The sequence below is a fragment of the Rana temporaria genome, chromosome 3 (assembly GCF_905171775.1).
Source record: "Rana temporaria chromosome 3, aRanTem1.1, whole genome shotgun sequence".
NCBI classification, from domain to species: Eukaryota; Metazoa; Chordata; class Amphibia; order Anura; family Ranidae; genus Rana; species Rana temporaria.
Genome location: NC_053491.1, coordinates 409,022,451 through 409,036,452, shown reverse-complemented (window position 1 = coordinate 409,036,452; position 14,002 = coordinate 409,022,451). Strand labels below are relative to the sequence as shown.

At 44.7% G+C, this 14,002-nt stretch overlaps 1 protein-coding gene across 1 annotated transcript in view; it reads right to left on the bottom strand.

Moving 5' to 3' along the window:
- LOC120933040 overlaps positions 1 to 14,002 on the bottom strand; it is a 74,728-nt gene that overhangs the window by 53,851 nt on the left and 6,875 nt on the right. Inside the window, exon 2 of the mRNA XM_040345985.1 lies at positions 12,989 to 13,189. Within this exon, the coding sequence (XP_040201919.1) occupies positions 12,989 to 13,169 (181 nt within the window). The 5' untranslated portion in view covers positions 13,170 to 13,189. The remainder of the gene's footprint in view (positions 1 to 12,988; positions 13,190 to 14,002) is intronic.

Below are 14,002 nucleotides of genomic sequence, written 5' to 3'. Positions count from 1 at the left end.
GCCTCTGGTAGAGTCATGGGCCTGCGATCTCTCACCCAATCTTTGACGTCCGTCTGGATGTGATTGTAAAATTGCTCCAGGAGCATTAGTTGCAAAATGTCCTCTGCGGTGGTGGCCTGGCTGCTGTTAACCCAGTTAGAGGCCGACAGGGATAACTGGCATGCCCATTCCGCGTAAGAGTCTTTCGTGGTTTTGCGTGAGTCCCTGAACTTCTGTCGGTGGGACTCTGGGGTTACTGCATAACGAGCCAGGAGCGCTTCTTTAACCCTGGCGTAGCTATGGATATCCTGATCTGGCACGGTCCGGAAAGCATCAGAAGCTTTGCCTGACAGTTTGCCTGACAATATTGCAACCCAGTCTCTTCTAGCTATTCGGTGCAGGTTACATTGTCGCTCAAAGTCTGCCAGGTAGTTATCAATCTCACAGTCCTTTTCATCAAAAGCTTTAAAAGCGCTAAACGGAATCTTCCTTGCGTCTGCTGTGCTGTACTCACTGTTTGGAGAATGTGCGGCTGCTTGTTGGACTGCTGCCAGTTTTAACTGTAGTTCTGCGTCTCTTATTTGTTTATCCTTCTGTAGTTCTGCGTCTCTTATTTGTTTAGCCTCCTGTAGCTCTGCGTCTCTTATTTGTTTATCCTTCTGTAGCTCTGCGTCTCTTATTTGTTTATCCTTCTGTAGCTCTGCGTCTCTTATTTGTTTAGCCTCCTTCGCTAACAGGTCCATCACTTTCAGCACCACATCCGGCGTTGGGTTCGGGCCGAACCATGCTAGCTTCTCTCTCATTAGCTTGTTGGCTGGCGATTCCTCCTCCTGAATCACTGGTGTCTCCATCTCTTGTACTGCTGGCGTTACTGCAATCCCGTCCTCCTGGTCTATCTCCATTGATTCTGCTATGATGACCCATTCGGTTTTGTTGCTAGCAATCCTTCCACGAACTTCCAGTAGTTCTTCCAGTGTCTGCTTGGAATCCCGGGTGTAAAGGAGAGTAGAAGGGAAAATCCCGCTGCTGCCAACCAATTGTGACGGTATTGGTATGATATCCCCGTCAAAGATTCCCTTCTTCCATAAGAACGTCACCCAATATTCCACCAGGAGGAATATTCCTGAGATCGCCCATTAAGCCACACATTAGTCCAGGCTTACTGCTAGAACAAGACAGACTTTAATGTTATATCACACACAGCTTATATGTAATTTCCAAAACTGTTACAATGACAAATCTCCGCCCCCCTCACACTGGGGCTTCCATACAGATGATTAGGCAGATACGACGGAGCCGATGCTGAAAACACATTTTCTTTAGACAATGACATAAATGACGCTGAGTACTAGTTGTACTGAATACATTAACTAGACCGCTCGACCCCGCATATAGAGAGATAATTACCACACTGGAGCAATCAGAATAATTAACACAAGCCACTTAAACACAGATCTCCTTCACACAACACAATAGATCAATTAACCTTTAGAAATAGTGAGGGGACATTAGCACGTCAATAACCTGTTAGCCAGGACAGAATCACACAGGGCAAGCAGGGAGAATTAGACTGAGACATATAGGCAAATGCATCACAGTACCCCTACCCATTTACCTGGGGGAAAAATGTAAAGTAAATTTATTAGTCAGCTGGGGGGTCTTCAGCCGGGGCCCCCCTTTCTTCTTTAAGCTCTTTTACAAGGGGGTGTAGGCCTGGTCTTTGCCGTTTTCTGCGGGGGGGGGCGGTCTTCTCTCTTCTGCCGGGCCCCCGGGCTTCTCCTGGCTGTCTTCTGCCGGGCTCCGGTCTTCTCTGTTCCCTCTTCTGCCGGGCCGCCCGGGCTTCTCTCCGCTGTCTTCTCTGTTCCCTCTTCTGCCTGGCTCCACCGCGGGGGCCAAGGCTTCTCTGATGTCTTCTTCCTTCTTCTCTTACAGCAATGTTGACACGACGAGCTCTCCCGCTGTAATGCCGTCTGAGCGGTGCGCAACGACTTATATAGGCATAGGGCGTGGTCACCGGTGATGCCACCCGGAGACCCCACCCTTTGTGACATCACATTCCCATCATGCCCCGGGAATGTGATGTCACAAAGGGTGGGGTCGCCGGGTGGCAGTCGTTGCACACCGCTCAGACGGCATTACAGTGGGAGAGCTCGTCGTGTCAACATCACTGGAAGAGAAGAAGGAACAAGACAGCGGAGAAGCCCTGGCCCCTGTGGTGGAGCCAGGCAGAAGAGGGAACAGAAAAGACAGCGGAGAGAAGCCCGGGTGGCCCGGCAGAAGAGGGAACAGAGAAGGCGGGGCCCGGCAGAAGAGAGAAGACAGAGGAGAAGACCGGACCCCGCGGTGGAGCCCGGCAGAAGACAGCGGAGAAAACGACGAAGCCCGGATGCCCCCCCCGAATGTAAAAGAGCTTAAAGGGGGTGGGGGCCCTGGCGGAAGACAGCTGAGAAGCCCGGGGGGGTGGCCCACCCCCTGGCAGAAAACGACGAAGCCCGGGTGCCCCCCCAAATGTAAAAGAGCTTAAAGGGGTCGGAACTAGCTGACTAATAAATTATTTTAAAAATCTGTGTGGTGTGTTTTTTTAACTTTACATTTTCCCCCCAGGTGAATGGGTAGGGGTACGATGTACACCATACTCATTCACATAGGGTGGGGGGCCGGCATCTGGGGGCCACCTTATTAAAGGAGGCTCCCAGATTCTGATAAGCCCACACCCGCATACTCCGACAACCAACGGCCAGGGTTGTCGGGAAGAGGCCCTTGTCCCTATCGACATGGGGACAAGAGTGCTTTGGGGTGGGGGGCGCAGTGCCCCCCTGCCCCAAAGCACACACTCCCCCATGTTGAGGACATGCGGTCTGGTACAGCTCAGGAGGGGGGGGCGCTCGCTCGTCCCCACCCCCATTCCTGTCCGGCCAGACGGCGTGCTTGGATAAGGGTTTGGTATGGATCTTGGGGAGAACCCCCATGCTGTTTTTTTGGCGTAGGTTTTCCCCCTTACTATTCAGACCAAGCCTAAGGGCCTAATTTGCCCCTGGAGGCGAACCCACGCCAATTTTTTTTTATAATTTGGTGAGGAGTTCCCCTTCATGATCAGCGCCCCCCGATCATTGCCGTGCACCCGCGATCGCTCTTTACAGAGCGAGAACCGGGAGTTGTGTGTGTAAACACACAGCTCCCGATCTTGTCAGGGGGACAAATGCCTGATCGTCTGTTCATACAATGTATGAACAGCGATTTGTCATTTCCCCTAGTCAGTCCCACCCCCATTCAGTTAGAACACACACAGGGAACATAATTATCCCCTTCCTCGCCCCCTAGTGTTAACCCCTTCCCTGCCAGTGGCATTTTTATAGTATTCGATGCATTTTTATAGCACTCCTTGCTATAAAAATGCCAATGGTCCCAAAAATGTGTCAAAAGTGTCCGAAGTGTCTGCCATAATGTCGCAGTACCGATAAAAATCGCTGATCGCCGCCATTACTAGTAAAAAAAAAATATTAATAAAAATGCCATAAAACTAACCCCTATTTTGTAGACACTATAACTTTTGCGCAAACCAATGAATAAAAGCTTATTGCGTTTTTTTTTTTTTTTTACCAAAAATATGTAGAATAATACGTATCGGCCTAAACTGAGGAAAGAAATCTTTTTTTATATATTTTTGGGGATATTTATTATAGCAAAAAGTAAAAATTATTCTTTTTTTTTTTAAATTGTCGCTCTACTTTTGTTTATAGCCAAAAAATAAATACCACAGAGGGATCAAATACTACCAAAAGAAAGCTCTATTTGTGGGAAAAAAAGGACGCCAATTTTGTTTGGGAGTCACGTCGCACGGGCGCGCAATTGTCAGTTGAAACGACGCAGTGCCGAATCGCAAAAAGTGGCCCGGTCATTGACCAGCAATATGGTCCGGGGCTCAAGGGGTTAAAAAATTACAAAACAGTAAAGTTGGCCCAATTTTTTGTGATAATGTGAAAGATGATGTTACACCGAGTAAATAGATACCTAATTTGTCATGCTTTAATATTGCACACACTCATGGAATGGCGCCAAACTTCAGGACTTAAAAATCTCCATAGGCAACGCTTTTTTTTTTTACAGGTTACCAGTTTAGAGTTACAGAGGAGGTCTAGTGCTAAAAGTATTGCTCTCGCTATAACACACGCGTCAATACCTCACATGTGTGGTTTGAACGGTGTTTACATATGTGGGCAGGACTTACATGCATGTTCGCTTCTGAGTGCGTTTTAATTATTATTCAATAAGACCTCACATCTATCCTTCAGGCTGGAAAGCATGAGATCGGGGGGAAAAAAACACTGATCTCATGCTTTCAGCCGCGATTGCAGCTTTGTTAATGTTTCTGCCTCTGCATTTCTGGTGATCTGAGCATGCCCAGGGACTTAGATTTTTTGATGTTGCTTTTTGTGTGTGAACAGCACTTGGATGTCTCTGAGCATGCTCATAGAGCGTGTTTTTTGGGTTAGTAATTTAAGGACATCCTTAACAGGTGTAACCACTTACAAGTTCACCCAAAGTAGAGACTGAACTTTGTCCATGTGTTTTCAATTGCCTCATTAGCACACAAGCCTATGTTATATAAAGCTTGTATAGAGCATTTGTTAACTGCCCTGTTATTTCCAAAGCATAAACCATATTATGTTTACTGTCTCAAATTAAACTATGTTTATTTTTTATATTTATTTATTTTTGTTTGTTTTTTTTTTTTTGTTGTTGCTTTCCTTGTTTTGTTGACTAATACAATTACTTTCAAATTTTGAAGTTTGTTTTTAGTTACTTTTTCATGCTACCGATTTTGACAGCTGCAGCTGAAATAGGGCTGATTGGCCTAACCAATCAGTTGTGATTTGTCTGGAAGCTATTTTCCTGGTGCCTTCATGTGTGAAATGTTTGCTGCCATGTTTAGTCACCAGGAAAGGAAAAATACAGAGTGGTAAGTATTGTTTCCTTTTTACTGCAGTGGTTCTTAGCCTCAGTCCTCAAGTACCCCCGACAGAACATGTTTTGTGGATTTATCTTATCAAGAATTGCTGTCCAGACTGTCTTTTAAAGCACATGTGCAAGAAGAAGGAAAACCTGCAAACATGGCCTGTTGGGGGGGGGGGGGTGTATTAGCGGACAGGCTTGAAGTGCTGATTTACAGCACTGTGCTTAAATCTAGCGCAAGGCAACCCTATTCTAATTGTGGGTGTTTGAGGGAAGCCAAGTGAGTGTTAGAACCCCTGCTTGTGTTTTTTGGGGTTGGGCTTTGTGTCCCTTTTCTTAAAATTGGCTTCACTTCCTGTCACACAGCTGAACAGGAAGTGAGGTTAAAACCCTACCAATGTCTTTTCTTGGGGACACACAGGTCAATCTAACTAGTGTCCCCATTAAGCAAATTGCACTCCAGCACTGCTGTGTACACCCCAAATGATTAGTTAGTTTGGGGTTTAGTAAAGGCAAAGCCACTCTGCAGTAGAAGCGTAGTCGCTGAAAATCAGAGGGGAAGCACTGATGATTTTAACATCCAATCCTGTAAAAGTAAAGTTTTTTTTTTTTCTTCCTTGCTTGTCCACTTGTAGTGCAAAGTGGATTTGCCTTTAGTAAATGGACCCCAAAGTCCAAGATCCCTAATAATTTGGGGTGTACACAGCAAAGTGCTAGAGTGCAATTTACATAATGGGAAACTATTTAGATTGATCTGTGTGTCCCCAAGAAAAGACCTTAGTGAGGTTTTACCCTCACTTCCTGTTTGGCTATGTGACAGGAAGTGAATGAATTTGAAGTAGAAAGTGACAACATTTGTGAGATGTCTTCACCCTATCAGGGGTGCAGACATCCCCAAAAAATGAGCAGATGATACTTATTTGCAAATTAATTGTTTATTTAACATTGGTTGGTGTTTGTGGGGGTCCCTAACACACATTTACACATATTAGCAACGCTGTATCCTGGCCTATTGGCATGGTAATATTTTCTTAGTCCTTTCAATAAAATTATCAGAAATGTGTGCTTAAAGTAGAACTATACTCAACACTTTTTTTCTTTCATTTTGGATAGAGTGAGGGAGGGAGGGTTATAGCCCCTGTCAGTTTATTTTGTACCATCCCTGTCCAATTGGGGAGATTTGCCTTCACTTCCCGCCCCATAGCCAAACAGGAAGTGAGAGAAAAACTATGCAAATTAAGGGAATCCAGTGCCCCCCTCCCCCCCAGAACTAGTGTGTGTGTGTGTGTGTGTGTGTCCCCCGAAAATTTCTGGGCGGGTCATAAAAAACAGGGTGTGGCCTTGACAGGAAGGGGTGGGTCATTTTTCTATTAGGAGGTGCAGAAGTTTAGTCAGGCCTAGGGCAGCACAAAACCTAAATATACTACTGCATATTAGGGCTTATTTAGACAGGATCCGATTTACAGCATGTTTTTAGATTGTGGGAGGAAACCCACGCAGGCACAGGAAGAACATGCAAACTCCAGGCAGATGGTGTCACGGGCGGGATTCGAACCCTTTTTGCTGCTAGGTGAAAGTGCTATCCACTACACCACTGTGCTGAACGAACATGATCGCGGCTGAAAGCATGAGATCAGTGGTTTTTTTTTCCGATCTCATGCTTTCCAGCCTGAAGGACAGATGTGGGGTCTTATTGACCCCGCCTCTCTCCATAAAGAGGACCTGTCACACACTAGTTACAATGGATGTTTACATTCCTTGTAATAGGAATAAAAGTGAGCAATAAAAAAAAGGGACAAAAAAGTGCAAAAATAAAAATATTACATAAAAAAAAATAAAACAATTAAAACACCCCTGTCCCTAGTAGCTCGCGCTCAGAAGCGAACACGCATGTAAGTCCCGCCCACATATGTAAACACCGTTCAAACCACACATGTGAGGTATTGACGCGTATTGAGCGAGAGCAATAATTTTAGCACTAGACCTCCTCTGTAACTCTAAACTGGTAACCTGAAAAAAATTCAAGCGTCGCCTATGGAGATTTTTAAGTCCCGAATTTGGCGCCATTCCATGAGTGTGCGCAATATTAAAGCGTGACAACTTTGGTATCTATTTACTCGGTGTAACATCATCTTTCACATTATCCCTAAAAATTGGGCTAACTTTACTGCTTTGTTCATTTTAAATTCATGAAACCGTTTTTTTTGGACAAAAAAAAAGCGTTTGAAAAATTATTGCGCAAATACCGTTGGAAATAAAAGAAAATTATCACTTTATTCCCTAGGGTGTCTGCTAAAAAAATATATATATATATAATGTTTGGGGGTCCTGAGTAATTTTCCAGGAACAAAATATAATTTTTACATGAAGGAGAGAAGTGCCAGAATAGGCGCGGTATGGAAGTGGTTAAAGTGAAACAATAATAGTGAAATATTCCTTTAAATTTCATACAGGGGGGTATTACATGCCAGTGAAGTAGTGCATGTTTCCCGTGCTTAGAACTGTCCCTGTACAAGATGTAATTTCTAAAGTGAAAAAAAAACTAATTTAAAAGTAATCATGGCTATAAAGAATACAGCCATTGTTCATTAAAAAAAAAAAAAAAACATGGGGGTCCCCCCAAATTCAATTACCAGGCCCTTCAGGTCTGGTATGGATTTTAAGGGGAACTCCACCCCAAATTAAAAAAAAAAATGGCGTGGAGTTCCCCCAAAAATCCACACCAGACCCTTATCCGAGCACGTAACCTGGCCGGCCGCAGAAAAGAGGGGGGACAGGGTGCGGCCCCCCTCTCCTGAACCGTACCAGGCCACGTGCCCTCAACATGGGGAGGGTGCTTTGGGGTCCCCCCCAAAGCACCTTGTCCCCATGTTGATGGGGACAAGGGCCTCATCCCCACAAACCTGGCCGGTGGTTGTGGGGGTCTGCGGGCAGGGTGCTTATCGAAATCTGAAAGACCCCTTTAACAAAGGGGACCCCCAGATCCCAGCCCCCCCCTGTGTGAAATGGTAATGGGGTACATTGTTCCTCTACCATTTCACCAAAAAAAGTGTATTTTTTTTTAAAAATAGCCGGTTTTTGACAATTCCTTTATTAATGTCTTCTTTCCGCGCTTCTTCTTCCATCTTCTTTTCTGCTTTCATTTGGGTTTCTTTCTCCATTTTCTTCTTCTTCTTCTGCTTCTTTCTTGGGTCTTCTCGTCTGCATCTTGACCGGCGTCTTCTTCCATCTTCTTCTCCTTCCGTCGGTCTTCTCATCCGCATCTTGCTTCTTCTTCCCCAGACGCTGCGCTTGAAATTGAAGTCCCCGCCGTGTGACGCTCCTGTGACCCCGCCTCCTCTGATGCCACAGGTAAAGTCATAAGAAAGTCCCCGTGTGGGACATGTGCATCAGAGGGGGGCGGGGTCACAGGAGCAGCACACGGCGGGAACTTCAATTGGAAGCTTGTCCACATCTTGCGTGGCTTCTTCTTCCCCGGACGCTGCGATTGAAATTGAAGTCCCCGCCGTGTAGCGCTCCTGTGACACCGCCCCCCCCTCTAACGCACATGTACCACACAGGACTTTCTTATGAGTTTACCCGTGGCGTCAGAGGGGGGCGGGGTCACAGGAGCGTCACACGGCGGGGACTTCAATTTCAAGCGCAGCGTCCGGGGACAAAGAAGCAAGATGCGGATGAGAAGGCCGACGGAAGGAGAAGAAGATTGAAGAAGACGCCGGTCAAGATGCGGACGAGAAGACCCAAGAAAGAAGCAGAGGAAGAAGAAGATGGAGGAAGAAACCCGAATGAAAGCAGAAAAGAGGAAGATGGAAGAAGAAGAAGCGCGGAAAGAAGACATTAAGGAATTGTCAAAAACCAGCCATTGTCATTTTTTACACTTTTTTTTTGTGAAATGGTAGAGGTACAATGTACCACATTACCATTTCACATAGGGGGGGCGGGATCTGGGGGTCCCCTTTGTTAAAGGGGTCTTCCAGATTCCGATAAGCCCCCCGCCCGCAGACCCCCACAACCACCGGCCAGGGTTGTGGGGATGAGGCCCTTGTCCCCATCAACATGGGGACAAGGTGCTTTGGGGGGGACCTCAAAGCACCCTCCCCATGTTGAGGGCATGTGGCCTGGTACGGTTCAGGAGAGGGGGGGCGCACTCTGTTCCCCCCTCTTTTCGGCCAGGTTGTGCTCGGATAAGGGTCTGGTGTGGATTTTTGGGGGAACTCCACATTTTTTAGATTTGGGGTGGAGTTCCCCTTAAAATCCATACCAGACCTTACGGGCCTGGTATGGATATTTGGGGGGAACCCCCACATCATTTTTTTTATTTTTTACGGCGGGGTTCCCCTTAATATCCATACCAGACCTGAAGGGCCTGGTAATGGAATTTGGGGGGACCCCACGCTTTTTTTTTTTATGAATGAATTCTCTCAGAATTGCCGGGAGCCGACAATTCATTATTCCCGTGAGTGATTTTTAAATGATTTTTTTTCCTTCAGAATGTCATTTTGAGTAGGGACAGTTCTAACCACGGGAAACATGCGCTTTTTCACATGGTGACTTTACACCCCCATTAGGTACGAAATTTAAAGGAATATTTCACTTTTATTGTTGCACTTTAAGCATTATTAAATTCACTGCTCCCAAAAAAACGTCAGTTTTAAAAAATAAAAAAATCATTGATACATGTCCTCTGGCAGGACTCAGGTCCCCAAACACTTTTTAGGACAAAAACTTGCATATTTTTGATTTCTCCCATAGACTTCTAAAGGGAGTTTGGCGGCGCCTTTACATATTAATTGCATTGCGCCCGCTGCTACGCCGGTTCATGCGCCTAATTAAGGATTCATCCGGCATGCCAATTAAGCCATGAACCAGCGCAGCGCATTGATATTAGTATTAGCCCCTAAGTGTTAGTGCAGACATTTGTGAATAACTCTTCATGGAGGACCCCTAAGACGAACGTTGCAAGGTAACGGCAGTCCCAAATTCAAACCCGCAGCTCCTATGGGGGTAGTGCTACATAACATATATATATATATATTTATATATATATATATATATATATATATATATATATATATATAGACATTCTAAATAAACTCTCTGATAAAAACCATGGAGCATAATAACAAGGATGGAAATGCAGAGCACCTATAAGGCCCCGTACACACGACCGGATCTGTCCGCTGGGATGTATCCGCGGATCAGTTCCAGCAGACAAATCCGGTCGTGTGTACGGCCTAGCGGACATTTTTCGGAGGACATTTGTCCAGCCGACCGGTTTTCAAGCGGATAAAAATTTCTTAGCATGCTAAGAAATCTATCCGCTGGAAACCTGTCCGTCGGACGTGTTCAGTCATCTGTACAGACTCACCGGACACGTCCAACCGTCCGCCATCCCTTGCATGCGTTGTACTGATTCGACGCATGCGTGTAAGCTTTGAACTTCCAGGGCCGCCCACGTATTGTTTACGCGCGGATTTCTGTCTGATGGTGTGTACAACCATCAGACAGAAATCTCCGGGCGGACATGTCCGCTGAAAACGGTCCGGCGGACCGTTTTCAGCGGATTATCCGCCCGTGTGTACGGGGCCTAATACAAATAAAGATACTCTGTACAATGACAAATTTAAACTAATAATAAAAATGAATCAAGGTGTCCACTATCATACAATCTATTTATTGCAATAAAAAGCATATTGTGCAATAAAGTTCATTTATCAGCATCCACATCTCATAATTCAATATGTGTCCTGTGCAAAATTTTAGCAATATATCCTGTGTCAAATACACATAAAGTGCAATAGTGCGTCCAAAAAAATATTTTCATAAAGCAAATCCTCCTCACTGCTTATTCACCACACCCAGCCTCCTTTAACTGTCACACTTACCACTCAACAGATAAATAATGCACCAGGCTTTACTTAATATAAAAAAATGGAATGACATCACTCCAGACAAGCCCCGCCCTATGTGTTTCGACGTGCTGCTTAATATAATTATTCAATACAGCAACAGACTATCTACACAAAGTATATCCTACCTAAATCTATTAAAAACACCTCTTCTCTTGCTAGCAAAAATCAAAAACTTTTAAAGAGACATACTCTCCTAAGGGGAACTGTACATATCTAAAAATTGTCTGAAGCGTAAATATGAACCTAAATACTTTAAAAACGTATGCTCTGATCTTATGCTCTGAGTATTAAATATCGAAAAGCTAAATGGTCTCTAAAAATGACATAAACAATTAGGATCAATGTCGATGTTCATACCTCCAGGTTGTAGTGTTTCTAATTCATAAATCCACTTAGTCTCTTTCTTTGAGATCTCTTTCACCCTATCACCTCCTCTCCAAATGTGATTAGTACAATCTATCCCATGTTTTTCCAAAAAGCTCTTGGAGACTTGCACTAAATGGATCGTATGACAGAGGACACCATGGATAAGTTTTATTATTATTTTACAATTTTTCATTGCCTATTGAGTATTTATTTTTATTTGTATTATTTATGAATTCACTTGGGTATTTTGGAATTATAGCACAGTCACACATTATTGGTTTGTTTGACAGAACCCACTGTCACTGTGGGGGAGATTCAGATAGAGATACGACGGCGTATCTCTGAGATCCGACGGTCGGATCTATGCGACTGATTCATAAGAATCAGTTACGCATAGATCTCCCTTAGATCCAACAGGTGTAAGTGACTTACACCATCGGATCTTAGGCTGCAATCTCCCGCCGGCCGCTAGGTGGTGCTTCCATTTGTATACGCGATGAATATGCAAATGAGGAGATCCGCCGATTCAGAAACGAATGCCTGCCCGTCGCTTTTTTTTACGTCGTTTGCGTTCGGCTTTTTCCGGCGGATAGTTACCCCTGCTAAATGCGGCGTATCCAATGTTAAGTATGGCCGTCGTTCCCGCGCCGAGTTTTGAATTTTTACGTCGTTTGCGTAAGTCGGTCGCGAATACGGATGGACGTAATTTACGTTCACGCCGAAACCAATGACGTCCTAGCGACGTCATTGGGAGCAATGCACGCCGGGAAAACTTGCGGACGGCGCATGCGCATTTAAATTGGCGCGGGGATGCGCCTGATTTAAATACTACACTCCCCCTAGCCGCGGAATTTGAATTTCGCCGGGGGAGTTACGATCCGCCGGCGCAAGTTTCGAGGTAAGTGCTTTCTGAATACTGCACTAGCCTCTCAAATTTGCGCCGGAGGATCGTAAATCAGATAGATTACGCGGATCTAAAGATCCGCTAATCTATCTGAATCTAGCCCAGTGTGTTTTGGAAGGGACTGTGGGCTGGCCTCTCACCCACAGACTATGGCCCAGAAGAGACTGGAGACCTGGGGACATGCTGGCATTGAGATAATGTAATGTAATGCTACATCCCTTCCCCCCCCCTTTTGTTGCTTTTTTTAATTGTGTTGGTTCATGACACATAGACAATGGTCTGGACTAGAGACGTCTCTTCACAGGGGATGTGTATTGAGAGGCTGCCTGCTTACCATAATCCCTATATGTTTAACTGTAGTATTTCAATCTACAAGTGTTCCATTCCCATTGATTCTTCCTTGTCCCCTACCCCCTCCCTTCTATGACAAGGCTAAGGGGAGTGTCCCTAACTGTGTGTAAAAGTGTATGTCTTGTATTTAATAAACAGTTTATGCTCTGCATGTTTAACCCTCAACACCTGTGTGGATTGTCTTGTGATTGAGGGGTTAAGGGCTGGTTATGGCAAATCTGCAGGCTGCGGGTGCGTTTGGAGGACAAGAGACACAGGTCTGGCAGATGTGCCCACCTGGGGTATTCGAGATCCATCACAGTTTGATTTTAGCACTATTGTTTTTGAGTGACTGCAGCTACAGGTTAATAGTAGTGGTAGTTTGTCATGTGGCGCGTATTCTTTACACTGTAAGACAAAACAATGTCATTGGCTGGAATTTAATTTAAAATCCACAATAACACTAAAAAGCATAGCATTATTTGTGTGATAATATTTTACAGAATATCGTGTGTGTATATACGGTATAAGTCATTATTTTTACCTTTTGCTGAAGAAAACTTTCTGATCTTATTCAACAACAATCTAGGTCTTGGGAACGGAGGACCCTGATGAAAATCTATGTTCATCCGAAGTGTTAAGTATGGAGGAATTGGGTATGTGATTACACAAGGTTTATTCCAATAGGCCATCAAATAATCGAGCTGTGGCTGAACGGAAGACATTTTTCTGTTGCTAAGAAAAGCTTTAAAGGGAAAAAAAAATGTTGTTAGCTTTTTAAAATAAGACTTGTCTTCCAAAAACCCTCTGTAAAGCCTTATTCACATGGACATATTTGTCAGTACACCGATGCCGAGTGCCACATGTACCCACCCAGGATGCACAGGTGATACGTGTAGCCAGCCTGTTTAAATCAATGACAAGCAGACAACCGCACAGATCTTTGTGGGTCTTTACGTATATCCCTGAGTGTACATTGTGCCAGACAGAAACATGGCTCAAACGCAGACAGACTGGGCTGGTAAACTTGGCCATATCATGGGTGTACTGATCAGACACGCCTCCTGTGTGAATGAGACCTAAAGAATAAAAGGGTTGACTTCTTAAAGGAATAGAGTATGTTCACTTAGCAAAGTGAGTGCCCACTGATCTTAGTAAATTGAATGAAGCTGTATTAATTTCAGTCAATCCAATCATACACAATTGTTTTTTTAATTTCCCTTGCTCATGAATGAGTATTCAAAGTGAATAAAGTTTACATTATTTAATAAAGTTCACTTTACACATTGTACAAAACCCTAACAAGAATCAACTGGTTAGTGGTGGCTTTTGGGAGCCTGACTGATGGTCCTTCTAGCCGGGGTCAGCAACCCATCAATCGCAGGAAGCTGACAGGTATATCTCAAACAGGGTTGTGCCGATGCTTCCCTTGTCTCCGTTGGTGTTTCATCAGATTTGGCGACCCATCAGAATTTGTAACGGAAGTGACATTCTGACGCTGCCATCTTGCTACTCCCCCCACTCCTCCACATCAAGGATACACTGAGATGGGGGCAAG